Raw genomic sequence first — 19938 nt, 5'->3', positions numbered from 1 at the left:
CTTCCAGGCCAGTGGGGACTCCAGGCCCCCGGCTCTTGGGCATCCCTCTTGGTGGGCCTCCATGTCCTCCTTGTCCTTCTAACCCTCCTGGTCCTGGGCCAGTCAGGGGAAGCTCTGGCAGGCCTCGCTATATGACCCATACTCTTATCCCGGGGTCCCCCTCTACAGACGTGGGGAGCTGGGGCTACCTCACACCATGACTGGTGCCTCAGGGTCTCACAGGGGACTCTCACTCCCTTCCTGGGCAGCAAATCATGGTGCTATGACCGGTGTTATCTTTGACCCACACACTGCCTCCCAACGGTGGAGGACTCTCTGGCTGAGCCCCCTTTCCCTTCACAGGGCTCCACATCGCCCTCTCTCTGGGGCTTCTGATCACTGCCGCCTCTCGCTGTGGCTTCACAGCGCTGGCCCCTCTCAACTGGGGCTCAGATGTTATATTTGCAAATCCTGGGACGTCATTCTCCCCTTGTACTCAGCCTTAGTGAGGCCGCAGCTGGAGTACTGCGTCCAGTTTTGGGCTCCACAATTCAAAAAGGATGTGGAGAAGCTGGAGAGAGTCCAGAGGAGAGCCACGCGCATGATCAGAGGTCAGGAAAACAGATCTTACGATGACAGGCTGAGAGCCATGGGACTCTTTAGCCTGGAAAAGCGCAGGCTCAGGGGCGATCTGACCGTTTCAGGCTGGACATAAGGAAGAATTTCTTTACTGTCCGAGCCCCCAAGGTCTGGAACAGTCTGCCAGCGGAGGTGGTTCAAGCACCTACATTGAACACCTTCAAGAGTAAATTGGATGCTTATCTTGCTGGGATCCTATGACCCCAGCTGACTTCCTGCCCTTTGGGAAGGGGGCTGGACTCGATGATCTCCCGAGGTCCCTTCCAGCCCTAATGTCTATGAAATCTATGAAATTTGACCCAAACTCTGCCTCCAAGCATTGGAGGACTTATTGGGGCCAGGACTCAGCTCTCTCGCCCTCTGGCTGAGCCCCCCTCACACCAGGCAGCTCCCCACTGCTCGTAATGCCCCATTTACTCGGGGTCTCGGGGCTTCCCTCCACAGGTGGGCTCAGGTGGCACCAACTTTCCTCCTTGGGGTCTCAAACCCCCACAACTACCTCCAGTGTACCGCGACCCACCTTAAGTTGAGGGCTAGGGGTTAATGCGCCCCAACCCGCCTTTCACCAGGGTGATCACTGGCCTGGCATTTCCTGGGGGCCCCACCAGGCCACCCACTCCTGGCAGGGTGTAGTTTCCAGTCATACCCTGGACCAGGAGCCTCCTACCATCCCCTACAGCGCCTCCCTTACCTCTGGATGAAACTCAGCAGCCCTCAAGCTAGGCAATACTGTTGCCTTCCAGCAGGAAAACTGCCTTGTTTATATAGGCAGCCCTGAGCCTAAAATGGCCGCCCTCATCAGGCACCTGGAGGCTGCCAGCTCCCGGGCCTTAAAGTGGCAGCACGCCGAGAGCCCTGCCACACATTCCATCCAGGAAGAGCACACACCAACTGCTGAAACGTCCTTAGCCGGACGAAGGGTTTTTGAACCCGAAATCTTGCTTAATAATTGTTTTCCAACTATTTACGTTGGTCTAATAAAAGATACCAGATTCACCCAAAGAACCTTGTCGCACAAAAACAAAGGTATTCTTGTCCGCTTGCAGGTGGGGGAAAAAAAAGATACAGCCAAAAGTCAGGGTGGCCGAGCGCTCAGAAACTCCAGCTTGCTTCAGTGGAAACGTGGATGCAACAGGGACAGACCCCAGGCCTGATTGGGGAAGATGACACCCAGTTCAGAAGGGCAACACAACGCAGCTGCAATTAGAGTACAGCTCCAAAAAGTTTTGCAGTGAGCCGTGTACAGTCTAATTACTGAATTTGCTTCCATTTCCCCAAAGAGGACACCAGTGAGAAATCAAACAGGGATTTAAGATCCGCAATTCCCTTGCTAGAAATGTGAACCAATTTCCTCTTCTGTTTGCACTTTGTCATGGTGACAACAGACCCAAAAATAACATCTTGGTATTTAATTGTTCCACTCACCAACTGATGCTCCTCAAACTCCCAAGCCATTCTTCTCAGGTTTGCATTGTAGCACCTTGATTTTAATTTCCTGCTACTAAATTACTTGCTGTATAGGAACTGACAGTAGGAAACTGATATCTGGTTGCTCCCAGGCTGCTGACACAGCAAATGCTAATGCGAAGCTTCAGATTTGAAACTCCAGCTTCTTCCCATGACAGGTAAATTCTCCTACTATTATAAATGCAAATTAGTATATTCTCAGAGCCGATGCTCTGCAACTTTGGGACCAACGCAAGAGGCAGGTTAGCTAATGAGGCAAAAGGCATTTACAAGGATTCACATATTACTCACACTCTTCCCCCCAGCCTCACTCAGCCTCTTCAGCTCCAAGGATTTTTATCACGCAGCCTTTGTGCATTAAGACTAATCTTTTTGGAGATTTAATTACAAGGTGAAATGTATCCAATTCTTTTATCCCATTTTAGAGTGACGATAAAGAAACCAAACGGCTGCAAATGCTGTAAACCCTTATTAGGATTAACACTACAGCAACAAGTTTTTATCACCTTAATGGCACTATTCTTTACATGGTACAGCAGACGCACGCAAAGCAAAGGATGGGGGATGCTGGGACCTTTACAGCCAATCAAATATGAAACCATAACGTGGAGAAAATGCGAGTCGGAAGCCGCAATAGCATAAATACTTATTACAGAGGTGCTCTTGCCCTGCTTTAATCTTCCTAGAGCTATAAAATGAAGAAGTAGTTAATGTATTTTCCAAAGGCCCACGCACACTTGTGGTACTGGGCACGCTCATGCTTTTAGAAACCACAGAATTGACCTTCCTCTTTGCAGTCTTATGTTCTTTTTTTAATTTTTTAACACCAAACAAATATAAAAATACTATTAAAATAACATGTCCATATCATCTGAGAAATCTGCTCCTTTCAAAAGTGACATTATTGACTAAGTTTCAACCTCAACTGTAGCAGGGAAGGGATGAGCTTCACAAACTCTTACCTAGATGAAACTGTTTAAATGGCTGTTCAAATTTCAGCCAAGAGTTAGGAGAGAGGCAGAGAGTGGCTTTAGTGGGAGCTACTGGATGCTCAACAGTTTGGAGGGGAAAATAAACCACATTGTTTAATAAAGTGCCTTTCTACAAAGCTGGGAGCCCAGTGTTAGACACCTGCGTTTATTGGAAATCTTGGGCTCAGGGAATAATAAATAACACATATCCCCCTCTTCTCGGGCTCAGCTGGGACCACACGCGACTCCAGCTTCTCTACGCAGAAGACTGGGGGCTAGCGCTGTTCTCTGTGACATGCTGGGATATCTGTTTCTGCGAACAATTTTCACCTCGACGGCTCACTCTTGGAACATACGCATTTTCTTTTGCAAATCAGACTGCTGGAGGGCTCCTAAACCCAAATTTACAGCAAGGGAATTGGCTCTGAAATGCTCCAAAACAGGTTCAAATTAAAAAAAAGTATATTTAAAAAAACGTCCTCTCATTTTGCTCACGAGGAATAAGGTGTATCCAAAGGGCTCTCCCCGGGCTCCCACAGTGGGAAGTGTTGCATTTGGTTCCCTGGGGTGCCACCATCACCTTGCAGGCTTGCCTGGTTTTCCTCATGATGAAGGGCTGGAGCTTAACAGGAAAGGGCTAAAATTTCTGGAGGAATTTGAGAACCAAGTCCCGCAGCTTCACCCGGAGCGTCTCGTCGTTGTCGCAGATGATGTGCGTTGAGTCCTCTTCTATCTGAATGAGGGTTTCTGCCTCCTGCAGCAGCACGATGTGCCCCTTTGCCGTGTCCTCCACCTTCACGTCACTGAAACCATGCTGCGGATGAGGCATTGGAGGGAGAGACACACACACACATCCGCATGTTACTGCCATTTAAGCAAAGGCATCAAATACACAGTTCGACAGATGCTCTCTCAGAGCACAGAGCACTGTGCCTAAAAGCTGCTGTCAAGCATTCTAAGGTTTTGTAAGCATTAGCACTGATTATAACCCCCCGAAACTCCTGGGTCGCATGCCAAATATTATCCCCATTTTACAGTTGGAGACACTGCAGTAAAGGGAGGGGCGAGCCAAACATTTTCAGCAACGACAACTCACTTTGGGGGCCTGACTTCAGAGGTGACGAGGACAAGTAACTACAAAGATGAGCTCTGTAGTGCAGAAATGGAGGCTGCAGGTCTCAGGGTATCAGGCATGCACAACTGAGAGGCACCCAAAGTGAGTGATCCCCAAGTGACTTGCTCAAGATCACACAGCAGTTCAGTGACAGATTTATAAATAAAGACCTGACTCCCTTAACCTTGAGGCCTCTATCCCTGCTGCATTTCTAGGCAGACCCCTCCCCTAATAACCTCAACCTCCTCCTGCCACAGAAATGCACAGATTTTCTTCAGGAGTGAATCCCAGCTGCCCATGAAGTGCCTGATGCTGCAGTAAAACTGACTGATAGGTCCTTTCCCCCCCTCCACACATCAGAAAGCCAACAGGAGATACGTAATCTACCTATCAACAGAGGATGTGTGGAAAGAAGATTAATTTGCCTTGAGGCTTCCAGTGCTAGCTCGAGGATGTCAGTTTAGCAAGCACTGCTGTAGCTTCAGAAAGGATCGCTGCTGGATACCATTACAGGAGATTTCTACTGAACGCAGACAACATTCTGGAAAGTTTTATTTGGGTTGGAGTGTTGTAGCCCTAATGGGCCAGGAAGTACGAGAGGCAAGGATGTTTTTTTGGTCATATCTTTTATTGGGCCAGCTGTGTAGCTGGGAGAGATGTCAGACAAGTTTTTGGACATCTAGCCCAGATCTGAGAAGAGGCAGCGTGTGTCCAAAAGCTTGTCATCTAACACCTCTCCCAACTATCTGGTTAGTACAATGAACTATGACCAAAAACCTCCTGTCTCTGGAAAGTTTTAAACTTCATGAAGCACAGGTATTTACAGAATAATAGAAGAGAAGTCAACAGCTCAGCACGTTCAAGAGGCAGAGCTGATCCTTACCAGACATCTCAGGAGTTTGCCCAATCTAGTCTGATGATGACTGGGCTACAGTGCTTTCCATCTCTTTCCTTGAGGGGTTTTTCTCCTGAATAACACCCCTGGCAAGATTCATTTTATACAGTCCCCCTTTTTATTCTCTGTTGGGCTACTCTACATCATTCCTCCCTGAAAGAAGAACAACGTCTCTTTGGGAAAATCCACTCGAACCTCACAGGCTGCAAGCAGCTTATTACCTTCTCCAGCGCCTGTACAAACTGGTCCACAGGGATGGCACCACTCAGAAGTGGCTTTAATGGTTTGCACTCTGGTAGGTCGTCGCTCACCCGCTTTCTCTTCTTGCTGGCCGGGGGCTGAGCTGGTTTTGGAGGCAGCTAAAGGAGAAGATAACAGACTAGCGCCATTAACACAGGAAGCTTATGACAGCCTGGCGGGAGGTGGGGGCATGCATGTGGGAGCAATGGGCAGCAGGAGAGAACTACAATGTGTGCTGTACAAGGCAAAATGAAGCAAACCACAGCCTGAAGAGTCTAAGTGCTGGGAGATGCAAGGCAGACAGAGGTTGAGGCATCTGTCTGGACAGCCCCTGCACAAAGACCTGTGCGCCTACTCTGTGCTGCTGAGAGTGACAGGATGCGGGTCTGTCCCAGTATGGTAGCTCTTTAGAATATAAGAGGTGCAGTGAAGTCTGGATGCATTAGTAAACCCAGAGCAAGTGTCCTGCTGTTGAGGGGGTTTGTAACTTATCCCTTACTGGAATCACATACGAGTCTGTAGGAAGGACGTGAATGAGGAGACAGTAGTACCAGAGACCCCACAGGCAGGGCTGTCCTAGTATAACAAGCAACAGGCTGAGCTGGGCCTCACCTCATGTTGCAGGGGGTCCTCATCCGTTCAAAGGCTGATGCAAAGCATGAAACTTCTGGGTTTGCTTCACCAGCAAGACTTTTTTTTTTTTAAACCAGTTTGCCTGCTAAACCCCAGTCCTATCAACATCTGTGTGCACAAGCAATTTTATGCAGGCAAGACAGCTCCTTGAAGTCAGTGGTGCTGTGTAAGTGTTTGCAGATTTGGACCTAAGGTTATCTCTACAGCTTCTGCAGCTCTTTGTAGCAATTCCTATGGGAGGATTAAGCTATACCGATAAGCGCTATAATTCTGGTACAACATGTCCAGACGAGAGGGCTGGACCAATTTAACTGTTTGTAGACTGATTTAGTGACAGCAGGACAAAAAACCCCCCCAACCTGTGCAAGGTGAAGGAAGAAGGCAGACCACCAAGATGTGAATGCAAGTGTGCACTGGAGGTGCCAGTCATCTCGAATGTCTTTTGGACTAACTGGGATCCTTGAACTATGAGGATACAAGGACGCAACACGCTCTCATTCAGTGCACAAATGTGAAGTTTGCTTGTTGTGCCGTTGCTATGAATCCTCAACTACCAGCATTAAGGAATTCCCATTTATAGCCATATGCTAGCAAAATGTTGTCTACACAAGTCTCATTTCTCATACGCAGACACTGCCTTAAAAGGTCCAGTGTAAAAGCATCCCATCAGGGTTTGGTGGCATACTATGCCCTTCTCTCAAATGCAATAGACCCTGGGCAGGAACGAGGGGCAAGATTTGTGCTGTGTTTTGCAGAGACTGCTCAGCCCAGTATCTGTGGGAGCTGAGTGGCATGGGGCTTCCCCGTGGGGCACTATAGTTTAAAACGTGGTAAGGATGGACCAGCTGCTCTGCCACTTTGTGGCCAGACCAGACACCAGCCCTCTTTACAAAGCAACGGTGCAGGAGCTGCAGAGCTACTGAAGGAGGTGGTGAGGAGGGGGAGGAAGGACGCCTTCCTCACTTAACCCTGGGAAAACCTTGTTTCACATTCCTCTGTAGGATCGGATGTTAGCAGAAGGGGGCTTCTTAAGGAACCCTATCTCTGCCACCTAATGTTTTCGGGCCAGGCGTCCTTTATGACCCTCATCAGCGACTCCGTGAAAGGCTAAGTCATACTGATCCTGGTGCTTGTGCTGGGGAAAGACACTGCTGTAATTTGCAGTCTCTCTTTCCATATAATCCCCCTTCCCCTTTTATCTCAGCCAGGCACACCGCCAGCAGAAGGAGTGCAGAGATTTATAGGCACCCTACTCCCCATTCAAAGTACCATTCATCAAAGACGCTAGCCTCACACGCGCAAGCCAGAAGAAAGAGGCTGACAAGGAGTCTGCTGCAGCGTGGACAGAGGTGCTAAAGGGGCTGCCGCATGGGAAGAGCTAGGACCCCGGATGCCAAGGAGACCCCGCGTAGAGATGGCTCGCTCCCCTCCCCATCGTACAGTACCTGGAGCACATGCTTGTTGTCCTTAGTATGCAGCATAGCAGAAACTGTTGCTAAGGAAATGCCAGGCTTAATCTCCAAGGGAACCAGCGAATCTGCAAGCTAAAGCAAATGAATTTTGTTTAGCAAGTGATAATCTCAAAATTTGTGTGAATCCAGCTGCAATTTAAATTGATGGTGTGATCTTTTTATGCACGGGCTAATGCACTGTAAACACAAGCCCAGAGTTCAGTGACAGAGGATTCCCTCTTGCGTGGTGCTCCTGTCTGCAGCGCCTCACTTCGGTCTTTCAGTGCAGCCCACTTCTCTATCACTATTGCAAGTGCAGATCGTGAGGCTTTTAGTGACAGGGGCAACTTGTGAAAATGGACAGCGAAAGGGGAACCTACTTTTAAGGAAAGCGCTAGCTGTATTGCCAGCAACTCTAATTACTAGGACTTATAACAATGAATTTGTCATTATTGAGGCTGTTTGTTAACCCCCGGGACACAATGAACAGTCAGTTTCCCTTTGGCTTCTCACTACTTCAGAGTTTATAAGGGAAGGATCAACTGTTTAAATCCAACAGGATCCCTTTAGGATTCAGGAAAATGCTTCCCTCGCTGAGTTTTCCACACATGCCTTTATCTGTTTCTGGGTCTAAATCTAAGTCAGGGGCATCTCTTGACAACACCAGTCACCCACTAGTTTTCTGAAGAACCCAGTTGTTATCAATGGCTTGCACCTATAGAAACCATAGGTTTGCACAACCTACACCCCAGTTTGCACCTATAGATATTTGCTGTCACCTACCACAGCCTCCCACTGGCCTCCTGATGCGTGAGCCTGCTAAAAACCTCTCCAGTTCATGGTAAGTATTGATCTATTTGACACATATTGATAGGACTTGTGGGAGACACCTATGTTTGTCCCCAAGTTTATGGAGTATTTACATGTTAATATTCCAACACATTTATGGGCTTCAACCCTGATCTAAAATGCTCCTCACGCAAGCCATTTTCTACAGGAAAGGCCTGGACAAGCAGACAGGTCTTGCAGAGTGGATTGGCAGGTAGACTCCAGGTCTGTCAAGCCAAGGAGATGGGAGCATCTCTGCTGCTACGTACTGCTTGGCAAGGCACAGTGAGACACGGCCAAGGTCTAAACCAGGGGTGGGCCGTTACTTGAGGCTGTGGGCTACATGGGGAGTTTTAGTGAACTCCTTATGTGTTGGGTGGGGAGTGGTGTTTGGGAGCAGGACAGGCAGCTGGGGCTGGGGCTGTTGGGTGGTGACAGTGCAGGGCCAGAGCTGTGATTCACTGCACGCATGGCCCTGTGACAGGTGCAGGGAGCAGGTCATGGCTCTGCCCTGGGCTCTGCCCCCAAGTTGTCACTGCCCAGCGATCCTAGGGTCTCCGTGGATCCATGCGGGCAGAGTGCATGGCCAGGCAGATGGGATGGGGGTGTGGGCAGGCAGGGAGCTGCATCCAGGGCCACATCTGGGATCTTGGCATGGTGACAGTGCAGGGCCAGGGCCCAGGGAAGAGCTGCAATCTGCTGCCCCCACATGCCCCTCCCTGCCTGCACAACCCATGCCTGTTGCAGGGCTGTGCGGGCAGCACATTGTAGCACAGCCCTGGCCCAGGTCCCGCACCATCACAGCCCCACGATCCCAGCCTTGCTCCCAAACACTGCTGCCTGCAGCCCCATCCCATCTGTCCAGCTGTGCGCCCTGCCTGTGTGGTTCCCACCCCTGGGGGCAGGCGCAGGATGGACTTGCTCGGGTACCTGGGCAGCAAGGCCACATCTAGCAGCAGCCAGAAGCAGCTGCTGCTCCTGCCCCCGGGAAGCAAATCTGGCCATTACGCTACCCCAGGCCTGCTGCATACTCAGGGATGGCAGGACTGGCCACACACACCAGCAAACTGGAAGCCAACGCAGTCTCCAAGGCCCAGGTGTTGTCAGCTCCCTGCCAGAAACAACGTTAAAGAAATGGATGTGTGCAGGCTGCCTGGGCTGGCCTTCCAGAATTTGCAGGGGTAGTCTCCTGCAAAGCGCACTGCTCTTGTCCAGCGTGGCCACAGCAGAAGCAGTGCTGAAGCCTGTACCTGAAAAAAAAGGTTGCAAGTTCCTCACAGTCTCCTACACCAGATGTGCTCAGCCTCCAGCCTGTGGGCCAGATCTGGCCTGGGGCACTGTATCATCTGGCTTGCAGGGCTCCCCACAGGTCCAGAAAGTTGTTGGCAGGGGAGTGCTGGCATCATGCCCCTGCCCCCAGCACCTTGAGTTGGGGTGGCGCAGGACCTCAGGGCCCAACCCCAGTATGGGGCACTGGGAGGAGGTTGTGCCAGCCCCCTGGGACCCAATCCCAGCACGCAGGGGACAGAAGGGGCAGTGCCAGGCCCCAAGCCTTGTTCCAGCCTGCAGATGGTCCACAGGACCAAAAGGCTGAGCACCACTGTCCTAGCCCATGAAATGGATGAACACAACCATTTAGTTGAAGGGGCCTGGCTCATCATCATCATTTTCCCCCAGAGTTGTACCTCTCTCCCCAACCACAACCCCAGCCTCACATGGGTGGGGCTTTAGCTAGATAGCTCTCATCTAAGTGTTGATCCCTGCCATTTGCAAGGTTGGTGACCATGCCTGGCGCCAGATTTTGAGACGGCTTAAGTGTCTGAGCTCTCAACTGCTTAGTTAGTGCCAGAAGAGCTCTGTGTCTCAGGTCAAACACCTGCTACCTTGCCTCAGGTAACATCAAGCTGTCCCTCTGCCTCCCCAAGTTGTTCTCAGTGCACTTTAAAGATGGGGATTAATCTAGTTTTGCAGATGGGAGAAATGGGGTATTAAAAGCCTTGCCCAAGTTACCTAACGAGCCCACATCAGAGTCCAGAATAGAGAGCTGGTTTAAATGGGACTAGGCTAGCTCCAACGGGAGCAGAGTCGGGTCAGTGCTAAGTACATCCTACCCGCTGTCTCTGTGACAATGTAGGCCATCCAGCTTTATAAAAGGGATAGGCAGAAGTTTCCATGGGAAAGCAAGTTATTTAGGCCTCAGTATTACAATGTAAGGGTGACTGTCAGTGCTTTTGGTTGGTCCCTGGAGCTAAAAATATCAGCACTCAAGGTGGTGTAATGCACTGTGCTTTGCAGTGACTGAAGGCACTTTCTCTCCCTGCCCCCTCACCTGGTGGAATCGATACCGAATTGGTTCGAATGAAGGCGGCAGCAAAAAGTGACAACCACTGCAAGGCCAGAGAGCAAAACAGAGCTTTGTAGCTATGTTCAAAGAGCGCTTCTTCTATCAGTGAAGTGCTCTGTTACCACCAGCTATTAGGGCATTAACCACATGGACAGTAAATCATAACACTAGCCTCTGACAGTCAAACAGGACTGCAAAACGGGCATTTAACTTCGCCTTCTCTAGCAACTCATCTCTAAGAATTGGCTGATTTTCTTACTATAGAAGTTCACTGACCCAAACCCAAAAGGTTATTTCATCACATCCAAAGATTCAGAGACTGAGGCCTGGCAGGACCCATGCAATCACCTTGTCTGACCTCCTGCACAGATGGGTATAGGCTTGTTCCAAAAAGCTGTATGATGGCTCATCTTCTAAAAGGATGTCTCATCTTGCCTACATGCTAAGTGATAGCAAGTCTGCTGCTTCCCTTGGGAAGTCGTTCCACTGTTTAATTATCCTTACAGCTATGAAATCGTCTTATTTCAAGGTTGAATTTGTCCAATTTCAACCTTTAGTCACTGAAACTCGTTATGCTTTTGCCTGCAAGATGGAACTCCCTCCCCCCACCCCATGAAGGCAAGAAGAGTTTCTACATCCTAGTCATCACCGCCACCCTAATGCCACCTGCTGACATCATGAAAGCCACCAAAGAACAGATACTTTTGCTCTGAACATGACCTATTTATGGAGGAGCAATTGGGCTGCATTAAAATGCTGGTATCATTGCAATTTTCTTCTTGTTCGTACTGCCAGTGCCCCTGAAGAGCAGATGATGTGGTAGTGATGGAGACAAGTGTCAGTATTTGTTTAGACGAGGGCTGGCAAGTCAGATTCTGGCTTGCTGCAAATTTTGGTTTGTTCCAGCTTGAAAATTCTTCCCTGCTTAATAAAAATTAACAACAGAAACCAATAAAAAGAACCCCAATAAAAGTAATCAGCCTGTGAAAGATTAAATTTGTCAGCATGGCAACAGGAGCTTGGTAACAGCACAGAGAAAATTTGTTTTTTGGAAGTTTCACTGCTGTGACTTTACATGCAGACAGCAAATGCAAGCTCTTGGAGCGGAAGTTCATTCTTAACATACCCTGTGCCTGAATCTCTCTCTCAGGCTTGTACTTTCTGGAACCGAACAGGGTCTGGCACTTGCAATGGGAACTCAAGAGACTGATGATGATCAAGCCACATCAGTGGTCAAACCACCTTAATTTTGTGGTGGCCTGCCAAAAGTGTTCTCCCCCTTCCCCAGCCCCAACACTTCACAGATCCATGCAATTCAGATATTGCGCTTACTTGGAACAGATCTGTGTTTGAATAAGGATGCGGCTAGTTTCCTAAACCAAATATAGACAACAGTGATCCCCCCACTAAAAGCGTGCAACCCGCCGGCATCTAACAGCACAGAAGCCTACAAGGCTGAACTGGAGCATAAGAAGCAGAAGTTGGACAGATCATGGGAATGGAGGAGTGGAAGAAGGATCCTCTTGGGCCACTGAGTCCAGTCCCTTGTATCCACAGGCATAAAAGCGTAAGTGCCACACCGGGTCAAACCAGTGGTCCATCTAGCCTGGTATCTTGTCTCCGACAGCGGAAGAAGCGGATGCTATAAAGGAAGAACACTGAACTAGGTATCTCTGGAGTGATCTGTCCCCTGGCATCCACCATGTGTTGGTCAGAGATGCCACAGGAAATATTTCCAACCATTCTGTTCAAGAGACATGAATAGGGAATTGATAGCCCAAGGAAACGCCAAAGTTTCCACTTCACATCCTCACTCAGCTACGAGGCACTGTACCCCAAACATCAAATGCGCCCTGTAACAGGCCAGGAGAGCGCACAGACTCTCCCTATGCCTGAAGAAGGGTGTTTGTGCCTCAAAGCTTGCAAAGGACAATTTTCCCTCTGTAGTTGGTCTAATAAAAGATATCACATCTCCCCAAAGAACCTTGTTTGCCTGCATCCTTAGACCAACACAGCTACAACCAACAACCCTTGAGAGAGTTTGAGCTCTTCTGCCCACGTTCTGCTTACAGCTAGACCCCCACAAGGAGACAGACAGGCCAAGATTTTAATATGGACAGGAGGAGACAGCATAGAAAGGGAGATGTGAGAGCTATTAGCATAGATATGGAAGCTGAACGTGGGTTTGCAGCTGATATTAAATGCAGAGGGAGAAGAGCAGGGGGCCAGGGACAGTGCTCGACAGAGCTCTCTAGGAAGAGGGAGGGGAATGAGAAGGATCCTCTGGAGGATACAATGAAGAAGCGATGAGAAGCAGCAAGAGAACCAGAAGAGAGGTTCTCTCTTCAAGGAAGATGAGGTTTCAAGAAGATCCAGAGTCAAAGGCAGCCAACAGATTGAGAAGCACGAGGATGGAGCGCCGGTTTTGAGCTCTTGCCAAGTAGGAATCATTAGAGACTTTGGCAAGACTGGTGGCAGCAGGGTGCCACTGGAAAAAGGCAGATTCACAGGATGCAACTGGAGAGGTAGCGCAACCCCTGAGCTTGCAGTTGAAGGGGAGTGATACTTGCAGAGGCAAATGGAGCCATGTATTCATCTTTTGCACTTTAAAGATGGTAAAGACCAAACATTTTTGTATTGTGTATGCATGGGGTGGGGGGGGGGGTGTCAAAGGAGAATAAAAGGTGAAGGAGAAAAGCAAGGAAGGAGATGAGAGGGTGAATAAGTTAAGCCTGAAGGTGGGATGGGGTCACTGGGACAAGCAGAGTGTCTAGGAGCAGAGAAGATGGGGAACTTTTGTATCCATGACAGGGCAGCGAAGGCAAAGAGAGGGCAGGAAAAAGAGGATACGTCAATTCTTTTGAAAGAAACTGGAGGATCCTGCGTAAAAAGGAGGAGGAGGAGGAGGAGAGGGCTTGAAGAGTGCAGTGGATACGAGCTACAGAGGGAAAACCGCTTGCCAAGAGGCTGCGCTTCTCCCTCAGCTATTTTCTGCAGTAGCTTCTAAACATCCCTATGGGCCACATGGCTCACGTACATGTGTGCACGCACCCCGGCTTGCCCGAAAGAGCCTGCAAATAAGAGTACTTTAAAACATGTCAGTCTCATTATAATCAGACAGCTTGCTGCCAAAGTCAAATGATATGCACCACTGTTCAAACTGGGACTCCGCTTTCATTACTTCATACACTCAGAAGCGACTGTTTAATTTATCCATTTGCTCCAAGAAGGTGCTTTCCATTTCCCCATCATCCTCTTGTGAATAGACAATACCCAACCAATTTTCAGAAGCTGCCTTTTTTTTTTTTTTTAAAGTGATGTGCAGTTGCTTAGAGGAACAAATCAGTTAAACAAAGTGGAGAATGCTTCCATAATACTCCAGAGAGCCGGCCTAGCTGCATGCCACGGAGAGCTGAAACCTCTCTCAGAAAATGGTTGGGCTGAGTGTAAATCTCATTAATAACGAAGAGCCTTTTGGTCTCTCTTCAAAGAGTCGAAATGGAATTCCATGAATATCCGTGGATTTCTACCAGGGGAATAGACCCGCGTATGGTCAAATGCAGGGTGGAGCTGGGATATTTTTGGAGGGGCATATGGGAGAAAACACCTTGTCATCGCCTGCATCAGTAAAATGACTCTGGTGGTAGTGAAATTGTGGGTCAAGGTTTTGGGGTTGTCTGCATATCACACAGTTAAAGAATTGAGACAAGTTTGGAGACATCTCTTTGTGCAGGTGGAAAGTCTACGGAGCTTAGTTGGAGAGAAAGAGCTTATGCTGCTAAGCAGGATACGATGGAGGAAAGGTTTTTGTTTTTTGTTTTTTTTAACGTGGAGACTTTTTCCTAATTCTAGATCAAAACGTCCCAAGCTCTGGCACCCTGCACCCTGGGAATACCTGCTTACTACAGTTTTGTATCCCAGAACTGGTTATATCATTTGATTTTGGGTTTCAGGTTTCTTTTGAGAAGTAACCAGCCAGCTGTCTACTAACAGATGTTTCTATGCAGTTTTTTAAAGTGGTGTCAGAGTGACTCACAAACATTAACAGATTAGTCATAAGATCATAAGAAAGTTGGGCTGGAAGGGACCTAGCAAAGTCATTTAGTCCAGTCCCCTGCTCAAGACAAGATCGTCCGTGACTAAACCACCCCAGCCAACGGCCTGTCCAACCTGCTTTTTAAAAAAATTCCAAGGAAGGGGATTTCAGTTTCTCCAGGCAGCCTGCTCCAATGCTTAACCACCCTCATAAATCAGAAAGTTCCTTTTTATCTGCAACCTAAATTTCCCTTGCTGCAGCTTGAGGGCACTGCTCCTAGTCCTGTTCTCTACCATCACAGAGAAAAGCCCAACTCAATCCTCTCTATACCTACTCTTCAGGTATCTGAAGACTGTTAACAAATCGTCCCTCCGTCTTCTTTTCTCCAGACTAAATAACACTCATTCTTTCAGTCTTTCCTTATAGGTCTGGCTTCCACGGTCCCTAATTATTTCATGGAATTACAGAGAATCATAACCCTCCCAGTCCTCCTGGAGATGGGTGAACATTTGTCCTCCTTTATACAGTAGGAAAAGCAGACACACAGAGGTGACACAACTTTCCCAAGGTTACACAGGAGGCCTTGGTCTACTCAGGTTTTGTCCCCCTAGCAGTTCAGTACAAAAAAAATCACACTCCAAGCAGTTTGATCTAAGGGGTTGGTATCTGTGTGACACTTGACAGTGCAAGAGATCTCTTCCCATGTGCCGAGTGGATGCCTGACTTCCAGCTGCTTGGCTGAACGAGAAAAATGCCTGTTTCCGCCAACGTGCCTGTGAACAAGCCCCTTTGTGAAAACGTTTGAGGGAAACAAAGCAGCTGAAGTCAGTTCATCCACCCTACTGATGCAGTGCCTTGACCAGAGCCTCCGAGCCTCTCTCAGTCTCTCTGAATTTCTCCTCCCAATGTTTGAGATAAAAGATATCACGTGCACCCAAAGAACCTTGTCTGCAGAGGGAAATGCTTGTCTGCTCCTTTATTAGCCCAGCTAAATAGCTGGAGATTGTTTTTTGCAAGCTCTCGGGCACAAACACTCTTCTTTGGGCATACGGAGAGTCTCCTCCTTACACACAGGGAACTACATACCTTTTTGTCCAGCGACATGCCGGGGATCTGATTGAGTCTGCTCTGCATGCAAGCTGACGTGTGCTGCGCTGTCCCGCATGCAGTTGTATAAGTGGCGACGTGCATCAGTGTGCAGAAAATGGCGGCAGCGTGCTTTTGAACCAAAACGCTTCCAATGCGTTTTAGTTCAAAAGCATGCCGCTGCCATTTTCTCAGCACTGATGCACATTTCGCCACTTATACAACTGCATGTGCTGCAGCACCGGGTGCTTTTAAAAGCACCTTGCGTTACAGTGCAAACATGTGCACAAATGCCCTATAGCACTGAGAAACTATGGGGAAGTTTGGTTGCTGTAACATGGCTAGGATTGTAGCATCTCTTCTCAACAATACCAAGGATGCAGCATAGGAACACCCTTGGCCAAGATCAGACAGAGAAGAGAATTGAACTCAGGTCTCTCAAGCACCAAGCATGTACCCTGACCACCAAGCCAGCCTCTCTCTTTCTGAAATGTATGCATTTAAGAGACAGTGCTCATCAATGCTTATTGGTAATACTTACCTGGCAGTTAACCTCTCTATTTCCAACAAACGGCACTATTTAGCTCTGCAACCGGAGTCAGCCCAAGGAGCAAGCACCATGTAAGGCCCACTTAAACCCTTAGGTAAAGCCTCAGGGCACAAGTGCAACTGGAACGGCGGGTAGGCTTCATGCTGGCTGTATGCACTGCGGCAAGCATCGCCCTGACAGCACAAGACTTGTTTTGGTCATGGTGCTGAACGTAAGCCATGTTTTGCTAGCCCTAGGTTTAATAGGATCCAATAAATATGCAAATTTCCCCAAATAATTAAATATACATGCTACGGTACAGTTGCACCCAAGTATACTTTTCAATTAAAAATCCCTCATTGCCTTCAGCGATAATCCGAGCATTGGGCTGCAGCCTCACAAAGCTGACTCCAGGCACAAATTGGAGGCAGATAATGTGGTGGTGATGGGCTGAGTGCCTGGCTTGTGGGTCTTTGCTAGTCAGGTATAGTTTGTCCTCTGTGGCTTTGCCTTTAGGGTTAACACCCAAGATATTCCTCAATTGGTAGAAGTGTTGCCAGCAAATCATGGGAAGTGATTCTTCTCCTCCATTCAGCAAAGGTGAGGCCACATTTGGAGTCCTCTGTCCAGTTTTGGGCCCCCCCACTACAGAAAGGATGTGGACACATTGGAGAGAGGGGGCTGGAGGACATGACTTGTGAGGAGAGGCTGAGGGAACTGGGATTATTTAGTCTAGAGAAAAGGAGACTGAGGGGGATTTAATAGCAGCCTTCACCTCCCTGCAGGGGGGCTGCAAAGAGGACGGAGCTGGGCTGTTCTCAGTGGGGGCAGATGGCAGAACAAGGAGCAATGGGCTCAAGCTGCAGCAAGGGACATTGAGGTTGTATATTAGGATGAATTTTCTCACCAGGAGGGTAGTAAAGTACTGGAACAGGTTACCCAGGGAGGTGGTAGAGTTTCCACCTCTGGAGGTTTTGAAGACCAGACCAGACAAAGCCTTGGCTGGGATGATCTAGTTGGGGCTGGTCCTGCTTAGAGCAGGAGGTTGGACTAGAGGTGACCTCCTGAGGTCCCTTCAATCCTCATTTTCTATGATTCAGCTGTCCTCCAATGAAAAGCAGACCCATTTAATTTAGGCCTTCCCACAGGCTTATAAAGTCTGCTTGTAAAAAAAAAAAAAAAACTGCTGTGGCTTTTGATTCAAGGACACATCCACATGGACTGGTTTGTCAAAATATTTTAAGATCACATCCATTAGAATATGGGTCACATAGTATATTGAGAGAACATTTATATATAATGTATAGGGATAATAAATTATTGATAGATATTACAGGCATAAGTGGCATGTGTTAGAGATGGTTATAGGCAGCCCAGTAACCTGTTGTTCTCCAGGAGAATTAACCATTTACTGAAACAATTATCACTCGAGCCACTCAATAGTGTGCACTGAGTATACAAACTATAGCTAGACACCATGGCACAAAGGAAGGATGGTGCATCAGTCTCCAGTTCTGCATCTATACAGAGAACTTGGTTTCTAAATTTACATGTTCCTTGCCTCACATGCTTGCTAATGAGAATGAACACTTGCGTGGTTTGAAGTGTGCCACACCCTGGCAAAGGATAATTAATCTTAATTTACATTTAGCATTCCACCGAGGTTCCTTCAAACTCCATTAACATGCAGTGTGAATGGGATTAATCTGAAGAGCACTTCTTAGTGCAGTCTGCTGCTGTATGGGAAGTGCCTTACTCTCACATGAAGTCTTAGGCACAAGTATAAGTGAAGTCTTAGGCACAAGTCAGAGGGGACCAGCAGGCACTGGGGAAGTCCCTGTTCCCCCGAGCACCGCCAGGAGCGACTAGAAATAACGGTCACAAGCTGGCAGAGGGGAGATTCAGACTAGACATCAGGAGGCACGACTTCAGGGTCAGGGCAGCTAGGATCTGGAACCAACTTCCAAGCGAAGTGGTGCTGGCTTCTACCCTGGGGGTCTTTAAGAGGAGGCTAGATGTACACTTTGCTGGGGTCGTTTGACCCCAGTACTCTTTCCTGCCATGGCAGGGGGTCGGACTTGATGATCTGCTCAGGTCCCTTCTGACCCTAGAAACTATGAAGTACAGTACAGCTTGGGCAGCAGCACAAATATGGTGATGGAGAGCATTTTATCTCCCTTTTGTCACTCACTTCTGGCATGATTTCAATCTTCTCGTAGCGCCGCTTGAATGGGAGGGTTAGCACCTCTGCTCTGCGGTACGACATTGGTGGTGGCTGGCAGTCTATCATCAAGTCTGTGCGATGGGACTGCGTAGGTGGTGGCTGGGTGTACTGCTCTGGACAAACAACATGGAGAGGCTGGAAGAGAAGATAGTGGTGAAAATACAGGCGTCTTGTTTGCATGCCTTGCTTTGGTACTCGTATGGACTGCAAGAACTGACACAGCAATTACAAGGTTGGTACTGCATACATCAATAATGCAGGTTATTTATATTACAGTAGCGTTCACAGGACCTTCATCAGGACTGGAGTAGGTTGTTAAGGGAAGGGACAGTCTCTATTATGAATCTCTGCAAAGCCTAGTACAAGAGGGCCCTTGGCATCACTTCAGCATTAACAGTTAATTAACCTAGGTGCCATTTGAACAAAAATTAAAGGTGGCCCCTGCTTCACAAAGCTTTCCATCAAAAGGGGGACAAAAGGTCAGTGATGGGTGTAGAACACAACAGAGCAGCGAAGGGAAACACAAGCATCAAAGTACAAAACAGGGCTGTATATGCTATCCAAAAGGACAATCTAGAGGCTTCGTGGCTTGTTACCTACACATCAACGAATTGTTATTAATTGGTTGTTTACCACAGGTTCTCAAGGAATCCAACGGGGAACATGGGAGGAGGCATGTGTGAAAGGAGGCGGCAGTGAAATCCACCACCATTCATGGAGGAAAGGGACAGGCTGCAATGTGGTGAGAAGACAGTGTAGGCAAGTCATTGTTTGGAAAGAAGAGAGACTGGTGTTGCAGTCTGGCCTGTTGGGATCTTCTGCTGGTTCCCTCTGAAAGCATCAGTCAGGAAGAACATTTTGTCAGCAACATTTGAGATAGAGATGGATAAAGGAAGGCTGGTGTCAAAGAGGAGCCTATGATAGAGAGTGGAAATGATGCTGGAGGAGTGCTCTCGTAGACTAAGCCAGCGTTTCCCAACCTTTTCCAGCCCACAGCACACTAACACTAATAAAAATTGTCCACGACACCCGTTAAGGCATTCCCCATCCTCATACCTATTGGAGCTCATTGCCATGGCAAAACTCTGCAACTCACCTGCTCATTTCTTACGGCACACTTCTGTGCCACGGCACACTGGTTGGGAAACACTGGACTAAGCTAAAGGCTTAGGGAGCTAGGTGTGGGAGGAATTGGCTGCAGTTAGTGACAGTACTGATGCGGAGGGCATCAACCCCTTGCACCTTGAGGCCTTATCTATGTATCACCTACCTCCAAGCATATTTAAACAAACAGGAAAAAAAACAGGGGGGAAAATGACTGTCTGTATAAGCTCTTAAGAGATGGATAGAAATGTGCAATATTAAACCTATGGACTTACTCCATACACTGAGCTCTACATGTCTAACATACTTTAGCTGCAGGGACTGGCACCATTTTGCACTAGTTTCAGTGCAGGATGTTAAAGGAGGAGACACACGCATACTTAAGCTCTCTTTAGGAA

The 19938-nt window shown here is 48.3% G+C and overlaps 1 protein-coding gene across 1 annotated transcript in view; it reads right to left on the bottom strand.

Annotated features, from left to right (window-relative positions):
* Window positions 1-2880: 2880 nt before the first annotated feature.
* Window positions 2881-19938, bottom strand: part of INTS9 (integrator complex subunit 9) — an 80533-nt gene continuing 63475 nt past the window's right edge. The window contains exons 14-17 of the mRNA XM_019537211.1: window positions 18404-18571; window positions 7384-7482; window positions 5287-5424; window positions 2881-3870 (exon numbers count right to left, since the gene is read on the bottom strand). Coding sequence (XP_019392756.1) covers window positions 3694-3870; window positions 5287-5424; window positions 7384-7482; window positions 18404-18571 — 582 coding nt within the window. The 3' untranslated portion in view covers window positions 2881-3693. The remainder of the gene's footprint in view (window positions 3871-5286; window positions 5425-7383; window positions 7483-18403; window positions 18572-19938) is intronic.

Source organism: Crocodylus porosus, unplaced genomic scaffold (assembly GCF_001723895.1).
Source record: "Crocodylus porosus isolate Cpor-Errol unplaced genomic scaffold, CroPor_comp1, whole genome shotgun sequence".
In the NCBI taxonomy this organism is placed as follows: domain Eukaryota; kingdom Metazoa; phylum Chordata; order Crocodylia; family Crocodylidae; genus Crocodylus; species Crocodylus porosus.
The sequence above is the reverse complement of the archived record's forward strand: the minus strand, read 5'-3'. Positions and strand labels throughout refer to the sequence as shown.